Source organism: Oncorhynchus mykiss, chromosome 7 (genome assembly GCF_013265735.2).
Source record: "Oncorhynchus mykiss isolate Arlee chromosome 7, USDA_OmykA_1.1, whole genome shotgun sequence".
Lineage (NCBI taxonomy): Eukaryota > Metazoa > Chordata > Actinopteri > Salmoniformes > Salmonidae > Oncorhynchus > Oncorhynchus mykiss.
Window position 1 is genome coordinate 15,620,847 of NC_048571.1, and position 15,000 is coordinate 15,635,846.

Sequence of the window (15,000 nt, forward strand, 5' to 3'; positions counted from 1 at the left end):
GAACTACATAATGGTTATATCTGAGGTGCCCATTTCTTATCTGGATGGGTGGCGTTGAGTTCAAACCTGATGGTGAACCAGTCAAAAACACAACACATGTGGACGTGGTGGAGAGAAACAGGGAAACATCTGATCATGGATTAAAGACACCAGCCTTGGGGACATCAGAGTTCAATGGGACAGCCTTGGGGACATCAGAGTTCAATGGGACAGCCTTGGGGACATCAGAGTTCAATGTGACAGCCTTGGGGACATCAGAGTTCAATGGGACAGCCTTGGGGACATCAGAGTTCGATGGGACAGCCTTGGGGACATCAGAGTTCAATGGGACAGCCTTGGGGGAATCAGAGTGCAATGGGACAGCCTTGGGGGAATTCGAGTGCAATGGGACAGCCTTGGGGACATCAGAGTTCAATGGGACAGCCTTGGGGGAATCCGAGTGCAATGGGACAGCCTTGGGGACATCAGAGTTCAATGGGACAGCCTTGGGGACATCAGAGTTCAATGGGACAGCCTTGCGGGAATCAGAGTGCAATGGGACAGCCTTGGGGACATCAGAGTTCAATGGGACAGCCTTGGGGACATCAGAGTTCAATGGGACAGCCTTGGGGACATCAGAGTTCAATGGGACAGCCTTGGGGACATCAGAGTTCAATGGGACAGCCTTGGGGGAATCAAGGATGTGTGTTGGTGTTTTAAACAGACCAATGGGCTTTTATTAGGTACTTCTGCACCGCTAACAGACTCTTAATACCACGACTGATATAAACATGTGAGAACACGTAGACCGTCCTCCATTCACCTCTCCTTCTTTCACCCTTAGGGTGAGCCAAGACTGATCCATGGAGAACAGACACCAAAATTGTATGGATATGGACCGTCAGTGTACGACTCCCATTGAGATTGGAAATCACTAGGGCCAAGGACCTAACGATACAATACTATCACTTAGGTGCCGATACGATGTGTATTGGTTTTATTGCGATTTGATGTTCCAAACTTTTTGCTCACCAAATGCCTGCATGTCTGCTGCAGAGAGACGAGAAAATGTATTGTCATGGAAATAAAGGCACTATTTTAAAAGAAGATTAAGAACAAGCTATAGGATGAGAAATGTCCAGAGTTTTGGCGTAGGTACAGCCGACTAGTGCTAGCTAACACTGCCTTGCAAATCTTTTCAGATATATATCTATACTTTGAGTCAAAGTATCAATATAATATCGTCCAAAATAATAATGCGATATGTATCATCCCCCCCCCCCCCCCCCCCCCCCATCCCTAGGAACCACGGATAAATGTCAAATCAACAAGCCAGTCTGGTCTCACCATTATACATTATACTTTCACCATCATTTTCTTCTCTTCTCTGCGCTCTGTAGTTTCTTCCGCTCTTTTTGATCGGGAACCAGCGTGTCGTGTGTGTGTGTGTGTGCGTGTGTGTGTGCGTGTGTGTGTGCGTGTGTGTGTGTGTGTGTGTGTGTGTGTGTGTGTGTGTCGTGTGTGTGTGTGTGTGTGTGTGTGTGTGTGTGTGTGTGTGTGTGTGTGTGTGTGTGTGTGTGTGTGTGTGTGTGTGTGTGTGTGTGTGTGTGTGTGTGTGTGTGTGTGTGTGTGTGTGTGTGTGTGTGTGTGTGTGTGTGTGTGTGTGTGTGTGTGTCAGGAAGTACACATGCAGTGTTGTACTCTTTGATGATAAAGGACTAAGGTCCCTCATATATACTGTAATCTGGAGGATAGCTGGAGGGCTGACAACACACACACACACACACACACACACGCCCCAACCCCACCCCCACCCACACCCACACAGAGAAAAATTATTTGCTACAGGGTGACTGTCTAAATGATTGAATGCTATATTTTTCTCTCCTTCCTTCTTTCTCTCCCTCCTTCCCCCTCACTCCCCCTTTTCTGTCAACTCACAGGTGGTGTCCTCCCATCAGAAACACTCTGAGAGCAGCTTGACAGCACAGGACGAGAGAGAGAGAGAGAGAGAGAGAGAGAGAGAGAGAGAGAGAGAGAGAGAGAGAGAGAGAGAGCCAACCAACCATCTGTGAATCACATCAAGGCAGCTGTGGTCTGCAGTTATTGTGGACTGCAGTTATTTTACGAACGAGAGGCAGAGAGGGGGATAGAAGTGGAGAGAAGGAGAGCGGGATAGAAGTGGAGAGAAGGAGAGGGGGATAGAAGTGGAGAGAAGGAGAGGGGGATAGAAGAGAGAAATGGTGAGAGAAGGACAAAAGGAGAGGGGGCCTGGGTGAGTTTCCAAGCCCAGGATGGTGAACCCTGATCGGGGGGGGGTTAGACCAGGCCTCTGGAGTTCCTTTGGAGAGATGAGGACCTCTGAGAAGACGGTGTTTAGACAGGTGAAAATCAAATGAATCGTGACTCTGATGGATCCTGTGATTACAACATGGATTGACCTTTTTCTTCTTCTCATCTGAGGGATATTTTAGGTTTTTATGTGGACGTTTTTCTGTGTGGAAATGTGTCTATTTTTTCTAAATGAATTTGGAGTTTCAAATCTTTCTGGTGTGGATTTTAAGGAGGCTGTTTAGTTGACTCTGTGGATCTGAAACTGCCTCCACTCATCTGCAGGGATTTAAACAATAACTATTTTGGCCTTGGATTTTTTTCACGTGTTTTTTTCCAATATGTTTTTTTCCCGTGCGGTAGTTGAGACTGCTTTGTAACCTTGGTAACCAAGCGGTAACCAGGCGTCAACTGAGCGGTAACCATGGCAGCAGCCTATCGCGTGGTAGTGAGCAGTGTTAGTTGCTACAGCAGCGTGGTGGTGGACCGTCGGGCTCAGAGTCACGCGGTGCACTACTGCTCCGGGTCATGTGGGGCGCTGTCCCAGGGACTGGACTGTACTGTTGCCCATCGCAGCACCTGCTCCGAGCTGCTGACCGCCCCCTCACACACATTCACACACAACCTGACCCGAAACGCTAACTCTCCTCACCAAATCCCCAACAGCTCTAAACTTAGTATGACCGGCTGTAATGGGGGTAGTGGTGTTCCTAATGATCCTAACAGTGTGTATGGTGTGGTGGGGGAGGACAGTCCTCCATGGCGAGGTAAGAAGGCCAACACTACCACCACTACTACCAGCTCTGGTCCTGACCGGCCTCTCCAGAGCTCTGCCAGTCTGAAGGACATCACAGGAGAAGCCATCAACCTGGCCAGTGGCAAACTCAAAGAGTTCTCCTTCGAGAAGCTCCGCCTCTCCACCAGTCACGTGACCTTCAGGAAAGGTCGCAAGGTCAGGCCGGACTCATACAGCCGTCGGTCAACGGACCTCGACATCATCTACGGACACTTCACCGGGAACGTCGGAGGAACGGGGAATGGGACTATTACTGGAAATGGAAACGCCAATGATGAGAACCTGCCTCCTTTCAGCGACACCACCAAGGTGCTCAAAGGCCTATCGCCTGCTAGCATCACCGCCGGGGGCGGGTCTTTATCTACAACCAGCCTATCCAGTGTCTCCAGGGCTGGGGGCGGGTCCACCAGTAGCCTATCCAGTGCCTGCTCTGGTTCCTTGGAGGCGGGGCTAAACACAGTGGCGTCTCTCTACCTCAGCTCATTAGCCGACGAGTCCCTCATCGCCCGGTTACTGGAGAAGACCCGTGCAGGGGAGGAGGGAGGAGTGGGAGGAGCAGGGGGGGAAGACATACGGGCCTGTCTGGACATTCTGGTCAAGTGTTCAGAGGACTTGAAGAAATGTACTGACATCATCAAGCAGTGTATCAGTCGGAAGAGTCCCGGGGGAGGGGAAGATGGGGGAGCCAGTCCAGAGAGCATCTACAGAGCTGTGATGACCAGACTGAGCTCCTATCTGAGGAAACTGCCTCTAGAGCTGGAGGGGGCTGGGTTGGGGTTAGGGTCAGGGGCTGGAGGTCAAGGGTCAGGGATTGCAGGTCATAGCGAGTTGGCCGAGCTGGTTAGTAGTCTCCATATGCTGCAGCAAGCTGCTGTCCCCTTCTCACCCATATTTGGGAATGATCAACCGCCACGGTATGAGGATGTTGTTCAGAACCCTCCCTTACCCAAGAGCAGGGATATACTGCCACCCTCGTCACTCGCTCCAGACTCTTCTCTCTCTTTGTCCACTATGCCTGAGACAGCAGGGAGACATAAGGTTCAGACCAACGGGCTGCAGCACACACACACTCTGTCACACACACACTCTCCCTCACCGCACACACAGACGTTGTCTATTTCTACCCCTCCAACCCAGGCACACACACCATCATCGCAAACGCACACTCCGTCAGCGCGCACACACACTCCGTCCATCTCCCCCATGGAGGCTCTCTTCATTGAGGAGGACGCAGACCTGGGAAGGGGGCTGAACAGGGCTTCCAGACACACACACTCACACACACCGACCAGAAGCCTCACACACACTCACAGTCGGAACGGGACAGCTTTTAGTCCACACACACCCCCCAGCTCCGCGCACACACACCTCAGCCCCAATCTGTCACACGTACACGTTACACACACACTCCAGTCTGCCGGTGAAGACCTCACCTGCCCCCTAACCTCCGAACACACCCCTCCTGTCACTCATAGAGACGACGACATCGACAAGCTTCTGATGGACTTGGAGTGTCTGTCGCAGAGCATGGGTCGGGAGAGAGACAGAGTCAGAGAGGGAGAGAGAGAAAGAGAGGCGGAGCCCCCTCTCCCCGTTAAGACCAGACAGAGGGGGACAGGACAGGGGAACACCTCCCCACAAACCCAACCCTCTCTCCAGACACAAACCCAAATCAACCCCCAGGCTCAAAGGCCTGTTCCTGTTAGCCACCTAACCGCTAACGCCCAGGCCACTAGGTCGACCCCCAGCTCGCCTGCTCCTCTCCCCCAGGCAGAGGGCAGCATGGTGGGGCTGGGAGATGAGGAGGACGGGGCCCTGCTGCTGAGGATCCTGGAGAGCATTGAGAGCTTTGCCCAGGAGCTGGTGGACTCTGGGGGTAGTCCTGGGAACACTGGGAAGACTGGGGCTCAGAGCAAAGAGAAGGAGGTGATGAGACTCCTACAGGACACTCTGGCTACTGCAGCCAAGACTGACACTCTGACGCAGGCCAAACTACCTGGATCTCCACCCGCTGGGCAAGGTGACTGTCCGTATCCATCTGTTCCTATTTACGGTATTGTGTATATGTTGCACGGTTCTTCCTTCTATGTATGTATGTGAACTGAACTGTGCCTTTACCTACAGATGGACCTGTACATGTGTCTGCCTCCACACCAACACCTGCAACCAGACTTACAGATGGACCTGTTCCTACGGCCCTACCTGTCTCTACAGCTCCCACACCTGTCCCTGCCCCTATCCCCACAACCCTAGCAGAGTCTGTCTCTACAGCTCCCACGCCTGTCCCTGCCCCTATCCCCACAACCCTAGCAGAGTCTGTCTCTACAGCTCCCACGCCTGTCCCTGCCCCTATCCCCACAACCCTAGCAGAGTCTGTCGCCACAGACCAAGCTACACCTTCTGCCCTACCCACACCTGTTCCACCACCTACAGTCATACCCACACCTGTTCCACCACCTACAGTCGTACCCACACCTGTTCCACCACCTACAGTCGTACCCACACCTTCAGAAGCAGCCGCTGGACGTGAACATCCACCTGTAGCTGACCTGACAGCTGTACTTACCACCACGGCCACCCCTCCACCCTCCCCTGTCCCGCCCCCTACACCCTCCCCTGGAGAAGCACCTGTTGCAACCATCGCTGCTCCTCCTGTTGCCGTGAGACACCCGGTTGCCCCTAGCGATGTGGTTGCCCTGAGAGACATCGGCTCGACACTGCTCATCCAGCAGACGCCTGAGGTGATCAGAGTGAGTACCACTGAGCGCCGTGCGTGCGTGCGTGTGTGTGTGCGTGCGTGTGTGTGTGTGCGTGCGTGTCAGGCTGTCAGACATCTATTAGTCAGGCCTACCTGCCTCTTCCTCTGACACTATTGCTGTTGAAGAAGACTACTTTCTCTGTGTTCTAGTTGAGAGATGTATTGCTGGTTGGATATGTGTATATGTTCTAGTTGAGAGATGTATTGCTGGTTGGATATGTGTATATGTTCTAGTTGAGTAGTAGAGGTCGACCGATTATGATTTTTCAACGCCGATACCGATTATTGGAGGACCAGAAAAAGCTGATGCCGATTAATCGGCCAATTTTTATTTATTTATTTGTAATAATGACAATTACAACAATACTGAATGAACATTTATTTTAACTTAATATAATACATCAATAAAATCAATTTAGCCTCAAGTAAATAATGAAACATGTTCAATTTGGTTTAAATAATGCAAAAACAAAGTGTTGGAGAAGAAAGTAAAAGTGCAATATGTGCCATGTAAGTAAGCTAACGTTTAAGTTCCTTGCTCAGAACATGAGAACATATGAAAGCTGGTTGTTCCTTTTAAGATGAGTCTTCAATATTCCCAGGTAAGAAGTTTAGGTTGTAGTTATTATAGGAATTATAGGACTATTTCTTTCTATACCATTTGTATTTCATATACCTTTGACTATTGGATGTTCTTATAGGCACTTTAGTATTGCCAGTGTAAAAATATAGCTTCCGTCCCTCTCCTTGCCCCTACCTGGGCTCGAACCAGGAACACAATGACAACAGCCACCCTTGAAGCAGCGTTACCCATGCAGAGCAAGGGGAACAACTACTCCAAGTCTCAGAGCGAGTGACATTTGAAACGCTATTAGCGCACACCCTGCTAACTAGCTAGCCATTTCACATCGGTTACACCAGCCTCATCTCGGGAGGTGATAGGCGTGAAGTCATCAACAGCTGCTGGCAAAACACACGAAAGTGCTGTTTGAATGAATGCTTACGAGCCTGCTGCTGCCTACCATTCCTCAGTCAGACTGCTCAGTCAGACTGCTCTATCAAATCATAAACTTAGTTATAACATGATAACACACAGAAATATGAGCCTTAGGTCATTAATATGGTCGAATCTGGAAACTATCATCTCGAAAACAAGACATTTATTCTTTCAGTGAACTACGGAACCGTTCCGTATTTTATCTAACGGGTGGCATCCATAAGTCTCAATATTCCTGTTACATTGCACAACCTTCAATGTTATGTCATAATTACATAAAATTCTGGCAAATTAGGCGACCCAAACTGTTGCATATACACTGACTCTGTTAGGTACACATTGCAGCAACGATACGCACCGCATCGATTGTATGCAACGCAGGACACGCTAGATAAACTAGTAATATCATCAACCATGTGTAGTTAACTAGTGATTATGATTGATTGTTTTTTATAAGATATGTTTAATGCTAGCAGGCAACTTACCTTGGCTTCTTACTGCATTCGCGCAGGCAGTCTCCTCGTGGAGTGCAATGAGAGGCAGGTGGTTAGAGCGTTGGACTAGTTAACTGTAAGGTTGCAAGATTGAATCCCCCGAGCTGACAAGGTAAAAATCTGCCGTTCTGCCCCTGAACGAGGCAGTTAACCCACTGTTCCCAGGCCGTCATTGAAAATAAGAATGTGTTATTAACTGACTTGCCAAGTTAAATAAAGATTAAATAAAAGTGTCACAAAAAATCAAAAAATACCCATTTCATTCCGATGAATCGGTCGACCTTTAGTTGAGAGATGCATTGCTGGTTGGAGAGGCAGAGATGGAGAGGCAGAGAGAGAGGGAGAGGCAGAGAGAGAGGAAGAGGCAGAGACAGAGAGAGGGGCAGAGAGAGAGGCAGAGAGAGAGGGAGAGGCAGAGAGAGAGAGAGAGGGAGAGGCAGATACAGAAAGGGAGGCAGAGAGAGGGAGAGGCAGAGACAGAGAGAGGAAGAGGCAGAGACAGAGAGAGGAAGAGGCAGAGAGAGGCAGAGAGAGAGAGGAAGAGGCAGAGACAGAGAGAGGAAGAGGCAGAGACAGAGAGAGGAAGAGGCAGAGAGAGGCAGAGAGAGAGAGAGGCAGAGGCAGAGAGAGGGAGAGGCAGAGAGAGGGAGAGGCACAGAGAGAGAGAGAGAGAGAGAGAGAGAGAGAGAGAGAGAGAGAGAGAGAGAGAGAGAGAGAGAGAGAGAGAGAGAGAGAGAGAGAGAGAGAGAGAGAGAGAGAGAGAGAGAGAGAGAGAGAGAGAGAGAGAGAGAGAGAGAGAGAGAGAGAGAGAGAGAGAGAGAGAGAGAGAGAGAGAGAGAGAGAGAGAGAGAGAGAGAGAGAGAGAGAGAGAGAGAGGTGGCCAGCTCTCTCCTCTGGAATGTTTGTGGTAATTTAGGGTTTTGTGCTGGTAATGTCATAAATACAGTACCTTCAGGAAGTGTTCACACCCCTTGACTTATTCCACATGTTGTTGTGTTACAGCCTGAATTTGAAATGCATCAAATATATGTTTTGCTCACCCATCTACACACAATACCACATAATGACAAAGTGAAACATTTTAGCATATTTATTGTAAATGAAATACAGAAATACCTAATTGACATAAGTATTCACACCAATACCTGTTTGAATCACCTTCGGAAGTGATTATAGCAGTGAGTCTTTCTGGGTAAGTCTCTGAGAGCTTTGTACACCTGGATTGTACAATATTTGCACATTTATTATTTTTAAAATTCTTCAAGCTCTGTCAAGTTGGTTGATGATCACTGCTAGACAGACGTTTTCAGGCCATAGATTTTCAAGCCGAGTCATAACTGTAACAAGGCCACTCAGGAACATTCAATACCGTCTTGGTAAACAACTGTAGTGTAGATTTGGCCTTGTGTTTTAGGTTATTGTCCTGCAGAAAGGTGAATTTGTCTCCCGGTATCTGTTGGAAAGCAGACTGAACCAGGTTCCTCTAGGATTTTGCCTGTGCTTAGATATATTCCGTTTCTTTTTTTAAATGTATCCTGATAATAACAAGAAAACCCATAATACGATGCGCTCACCACCATTCTTGAAAATATGAAGAGTGATACTCAGTGGTGTGTTGTGTTGGATTTGCTCAAACATAACTTTTTGTCCTGAATACAAATCTTTCATTTCTTTGCCACATTTGTACAGTTTTACTTAATTTAGTTCCTTGTTGCAAACAGGGTGCATGTTTTAGAATATGTTTTATTCTGTACAGGCTTCCTTCTTTTCACTCTGTCATTTAGGTTAGTATTGTGGAGTAACTACAATGTTGTTGATCCATCCTCAGTTTTCTCCTATCACAGCCATTAAACTCTGTAACTGTTTTAAAGTCACCATTGACCTCATGGTAAAATCCCTGAGCGGTTTCCTTCCTCTCCGGCCTCTGAGTGACTTTCCTGTTTAATTAATTTGTCAAAATGTCTAAAAACATAATTCCACTTTGACATTATGGGGTATTGTGTGTCGACCAGTGACACAACATCTCAATTGAATCCATTTGAAATTCTGTCTGTAACACAACAAATTGTGGAGAAAGTCAAGGGGTGTGAACACTTCCTGAAGGCCCTGTATGTGGCCTACATATCAACATGGAGTAAGGTTACACAGCATGGTCAATCAACAGACAGGAGAGGTAGACGGAAAGAGACAAGGAGGGATGACAAGGAGAGAGAGAGAGAGAGGAATGTACTGTAGATGAAGTGGTCCACTCACAGGCTCTCCTCTCTGATTGGTCGAAGTGTTATTTTGGGACCAGTCTCTGTTGTTGCAGTGTCACAGGCAGAATGTGTGTGTGTGTGTGTGAGGTGCTGATTGGAGCACAGCGGGAGAGGGTGGGGGCTGTTGGCATTGGGAATGTTAATGGTGTTGTTACCAAGTACACACACACACACACACACACACACACACACACACACACCAGGCTGACAGATAGAGGTGTGATGGGGACCTAAATCTGTCTACTACGGCATCCTGCTAACAGACTCACTGTCGCCACAGTGTAAACGGACTCTGTGTGTGTGTCTGTCGCCACAGTGTAAACGGACTCTGTGTGTGTGTCTGTCGCCAAAGGGTAGGCTGACCCATTGCTACTGTTTGGTCACAACTGAGTCTAGGAATAGCTCTGTGTGTGTGTGTGTGTGTGTGTGTGTGTGTGTGTGTGTGTGTGTGTGTGTGTGTGTGTGTGTGTGTGTGTGTGTGTGTGTGTGTGTGTGTGTGTGTGTGTGTGTGTGTGTGTGTGTGTGTGTGTCCGTGTGTGTGTCCGTGTGTCCGTGTCTCCGTCCGTCCGTCCGTCCTGACAGAGTAATATAGGCCTTTCTGCACCTGTCAGAGTGTTCCCATTAATCACCATGGAGACCAGGATGCCAGGCCAGATAAATCCAAGGCCAGGCACGCCAGTCGAACGCAGAGCAGAGAGCAAGACAAGACTAGCAGACAGACAGCAGAGAGCAGACTAGCCATTTGGAGCCCAGAACAGAAATGAGGCATAGCCAACCCTCCTCCTACCCTTCTACAGTGACTGCATTTCAAATGGCACCCTATTCCCTTGACCAGGGCCCTATACACTAGGGTGCCATTCGGGACGAAGCCAGGCTTTGGGTTTTAAATTCCCCATGGGGGAGTGAATGAGTGGCCAAGTTACTGAGAAGAGGTCGACAAGATGAATGGAGGGGTAAACAGCAGGGGTTGTTGTCTTGGGGTCGGTACTTAATTACATCACCTCCTGAATGCTTCCACAGGAAATGAGGTCACAGCAGGAAGCTCAGCCAAGTGGTGAGAGAAACCCCCTCCCCCACTTTCCCTCTACTTCCCTCTCTAACACACAAATACACACACAGACACACCTTGGACTCATGGAGTCAGTGTTTCTGTGTGTAAGGAGTTTCCAACACTGACGATAGCCTCCAAGGTTAGCCACCCACACACACACACACCCACCCACTCACACACACACACACACACACACACACGTAGCCTCCAGTCCCATGGTGACATCATACACCACTCCCAGTGTAGGCTGGGATATTGTCCAAACAATATCCCCCCCCCCCCCCCCACACACACACACACACACACATAGAAAGAGAGAGAGAATAGAGAATACACATACGAGAGATCTGAAGAACTACACTTGATGCCATCACATTCCTCTATACACTCGGCACACACTGCACACTCTTATACCCGAGGTCACCTTAGTAACCATTGCCTGTATACACAACTTCCTACATTTGTAGTGTGTGTGTGTGTGTGTGTGTGTGTGTGTGTGTGTGTGTGTGTGTGTGTGTATGTGTGTGTGTGTGTGTGTGTGTGTGTGTGCCATGTAGTTTCTGCTGTTAACACACAGAGTTAAACAGGAGACATTCACCAGGGGCGACTTCATCCTCCTCCTGCTTCATCTAGGAGCTCTGCCTCCATCTGTTGGAGGAGAGGGGTACTGCAGCACAAGAGGTCTTCTGGAGGAGAGGGGTACTGCAGTACGAGAGAGAGAGAGAAAGAGAGAGAGTGTAAGAGAGAGAGTATATATATGTTACAGTGCACTCTGACAGGTTTCTGAAATAGTCTGTGTTATGTGTTAACTACTGGGTCTAGTCAGCTTCCAACTCAGACGCATAGTGCCCTGTTGTCTGTGGATGTGTGTGTGTGTGTGCGTGTGTGTTGGGCGAGGAAGTGAGTCTGGGAATAGAGCAGAGATGTGAACTGTGTTTCCTCGTTGTTGGCACAGTCACCCTGCGAACATTCCGACCGATGCAGCCAATCCAAGCCAAGGGTCGTTACCACGGTGATGGCATTTGGCATGCCTATTTTCAAGTGTGTGTGTGTGTGTGTGTGTGTGTGTGTGTGTGTGTGTGTGAAGTCTGCCTAGTTCCTGCAGCAGAAATAAGCCTATAGAGTTAAGCCAACCCCTTGTACCATTTGACAACAATAAAGGACATCACAGTGACACTTGACAGTTCATCTATGGCACTTTCATAAATGTTGTTGTGAAAACAAATATCCAACTGTTGTTGATTTGAGTGTACAAGCCAGTCCAACTTAATTATAACACTCTTCTTACACCACACGTCAATGACAAAGTACTTCCAGCTTTAGTACATGTGTTGAAGGTTTACTGACCTTTCTCTGAAATATTGCTGTAATTTCACATAATGGTTCCACTTTGAAAGAATAACAATTTACAGGCTTTAGTAATTGTTTATTTAAAAGTGAAGAGATTAGGGAAGGAGAGGAGAGGGGAGGGGAGGAGAGGGAGGAGAGGAAAGGGAAGGAGAGGAGAGGGGAGGGGAGGAGAGGAGAGGGAAGGAGAGGAGAGGAGAGGAGAGGGGAGGGGAGGAGAGGAGAGGGGAGGGGAGGAGAGGAAAGGAGAGGGAAGGGGAGGAGAGGGGAGGGAAGGGGAGGAGAGGAGAGGGGAGGGGAGGGGAGGAGAGGGGAGGGAAGGAGAGGGGAGAGTTGAGGGGAGGAGAGGGGAGGGGAGAAGAGAGGAGGAGAGGGGAGAGGAGAGGAGGGGAGAGGAGGGAAGGGCAGGAGAGAAGGGAGAGGAGGGGAGGAGAGAGGAGAGGAGGGGAGGAGGGGAGAGGAGGAGAGGGGGGAGGAGGGGAGAGGAGGAGAGGAGGAGAGGGGAGAGGAGAGGAGAGGAGGAGAGGGGAGGGAAGGGGAGGAGAGGAGAGGAGAGGGGAGGAGAGGGGAGGAGAAGTGAGAGGAGGAGAGGGGAGGAGAGAGGAGGGGAGTAGTGGAGAGGGGAAGAGGGGAGGGGAGGAGAAAGGAGGGGGCGGAAAGCGATAAGAGGAGGGTAGAGGAAAAGGGGGGCAGGAGAGGGAAGGACGAGGCCTAGGGCGGTCTATCGGACCAGTCTAAGCCGCTACCTCTGGTACCACTGCAGCATGGACTCAAATCCACTGCTATTTCAGCACTCTCTTTTCTCCTCTTTTCTCTCTAATTCTGTACTGCCCCACTCCTTTACAAAAAGACGAAGGAAAAGAGGAGGTTAGGGGTGGAGAGAAGGAGGTAAGCGGAGGAGAGAAGGAGGTAAGGGAAGAAGAGATGAGAGGAGAAGCCTGTCAGTTAGTCAGTGAGGAAAAGAGCACGCAGCTGGGTCAATGACATCTGTTCAGGGTCCGCTTACACACACACACACACTCACGCACGCACACACACACTCATCTGCGCTTGTCTCTGAGATTTATGACTCACAAGTGCAGGGGTGCTTTAGGAACAACCAACCCACTTTTTAGCTGTCACAAATAGCAGATAGCTTTTAGCATGATTCCACTGCCAGCACCGTTTAGCTACATACAGACTCTTTGAAAAACGCTAATGGTGGACCGAGCTACTAATAATAGCACTGAGCAGTTGCAACAGAAAACCACAACAAAGTCGTGTGAGCCACACAATCATTGAGACAATGTGCATTGCAAATCATGCAGGCAAAGAGAGAGACTTGCAGTGCTATTTACAAGTATTTGAACTTCTCCAGCTCTTGGAGGTGGCAGTGTGTGTGTGTATGTGTGTGTGTGTGTGAGCGTGTGTGTGTGTGTGTGTGCGCGCGTGTGTGTGCGCGCGTGTGTGTGTGTGTTAAGGATGTGACCTTGGCTTGAGAACACTGCACTTGTAAATAATCACACACACACACACACACACACACACACACACACACACACACACACACACACACACACACACACACATACTCACAGTGGGATTATTCACTTCATGTTGAGCGTGTCTGATGTTCCTGTCTTAACTCTCTCCCCTCCTGTCAGCTGTAGCTCTCTGTTCAGTTCTACTACCAACTGGTACGTGTGACCAATCCTCTCCTCCAACTTCCTGCAGCGTTTAGTTCCAGCCCTGCTCTAACATACCTGATTCTGTTAGTCAGAGGTTCATCAGGACATTGATTAGCTGAATCAGGTGTGTTAGAGCAGGGCTGGAACAAAGCCCTGCACGCCCTGTAGCTCTGTAGCAAGAGGATTGGTCACCCCTGTTATAGATTGTGAGACTCTCCCCGTGCAGCCTTCTGCTCTACCTGTAACTACGCTGCACCTGGTGAGGCCAGTAGCCACAGATGTTTTACCATTTGGTTAGTGGACTGGGCACTGGTTGACAGGCTAGACATACAGTAGCACTGTAGACCAGCATTGAGGATTCTAGGTAATACACAGCCACGGCCACTAGATGGGGCTGAGCGATCCTCTAGTCCAGACTTCACTCAGAACATCCAGCATACTGTTGAGGCTAACTTTAGCCAGAGAGGCTAAGGGATGGGGGCAGGGGAGCAGGGATATGCAACACGACCAAAATCAAACCCCCTGCCCTACCCTTTCGCTCAGGACAGCCGGTGTGCTGTGTGTGTGTGTGTCGCAGCCAGACCTCGGCCTGTCTCATATTTCCCAGAGTTAGTCTCTCAGTTTGATTCTCAGAGCGACAGGCGACAGAAGGACTAAACCGTAGAACCAGAGAACCACAGGGGAGACGGGAACTTTTATACCCCAGAGAGAAGCACTCTGTTGGGCCACGTATAGCCACCGGCTGGCCCGCCGCTATGGTTTTACAAGATACGCTAGGAGCTAACACACGGAAAATATCAGTGCACACACACGGATAAGCTACGGACTCAACCCTGAGAGAGAGAGAGAAAATATAGGTGTGTCTGAGTGTGGGTCTACAGTATTTGTCAATATTAGAGAGTGTTTGTGTGGAAGTGAAGCAACAGGAAAGTTTGATTACGAAAGAGTGTGTGTGTGTGTGTAAGACTAGCAGACATGGAGTGAGAACCAGCTAGCTGCAGGTGGACTCAGAACACTGTCCAGTTGGATCTTCCTTCGTTTTTTTCTGTTCTTGGGGGATTTTTTTATTTTTCGATATATTCTGTTACTCTTTTCTTTTCCTCTACTGGGTGTTCTTGTCTCCTTCAATCTGTTCTCCTGGATACGTGAAAGGAATCATCCCTCGTTCCGTTGGACAGAATGGAGAGAATAAAATACTTTGGAGAAAAGAAATAGAAAGCTGGAATCCATTGCATGGAGAGAGTGAACAACTGAAAAGAAGAGAGAAGTATAGAGCTGTGGTCTGTAGATAGACTGTAGACTCCATGGAGCTGTTGGTTGTC

At 49.1% G+C, this 15,000-nt stretch overlaps 1 protein-coding gene across 4 annotated transcripts in view; it reads left to right on the forward strand.

The window, feature by feature from the left end:
* Nucleotides 1-15,000, forward strand: part of ppp2r3a (protein phosphatase 2, regulatory subunit B'', alpha) — a 41,100-nt gene that overhangs the window by 14,890 nt on the left and 11,210 nt on the right. For 2 of the 4 annotated variants that reach the window (XM_036982731.1, XM_036982732.1), the window contains exons 2-3: nt 1,923-5,132; nt 5,231-5,856. In XM_036982731.1, the coding sequence (XP_036838626.1) occupies nt 2,735-5,132; nt 5,231-5,856 (3,024 nt within the window). In that variant the 5' untranslated portion in view covers nt 1,923-2,734. Of the gene's footprint in view, nt 1-1,922; nt 5,133-5,230; nt 5,857-14,207 lie in introns of those variants that run through there. The other 2 variants (XM_036982733.1, XM_036982734.1) reach the window with 2 other exon arrangements.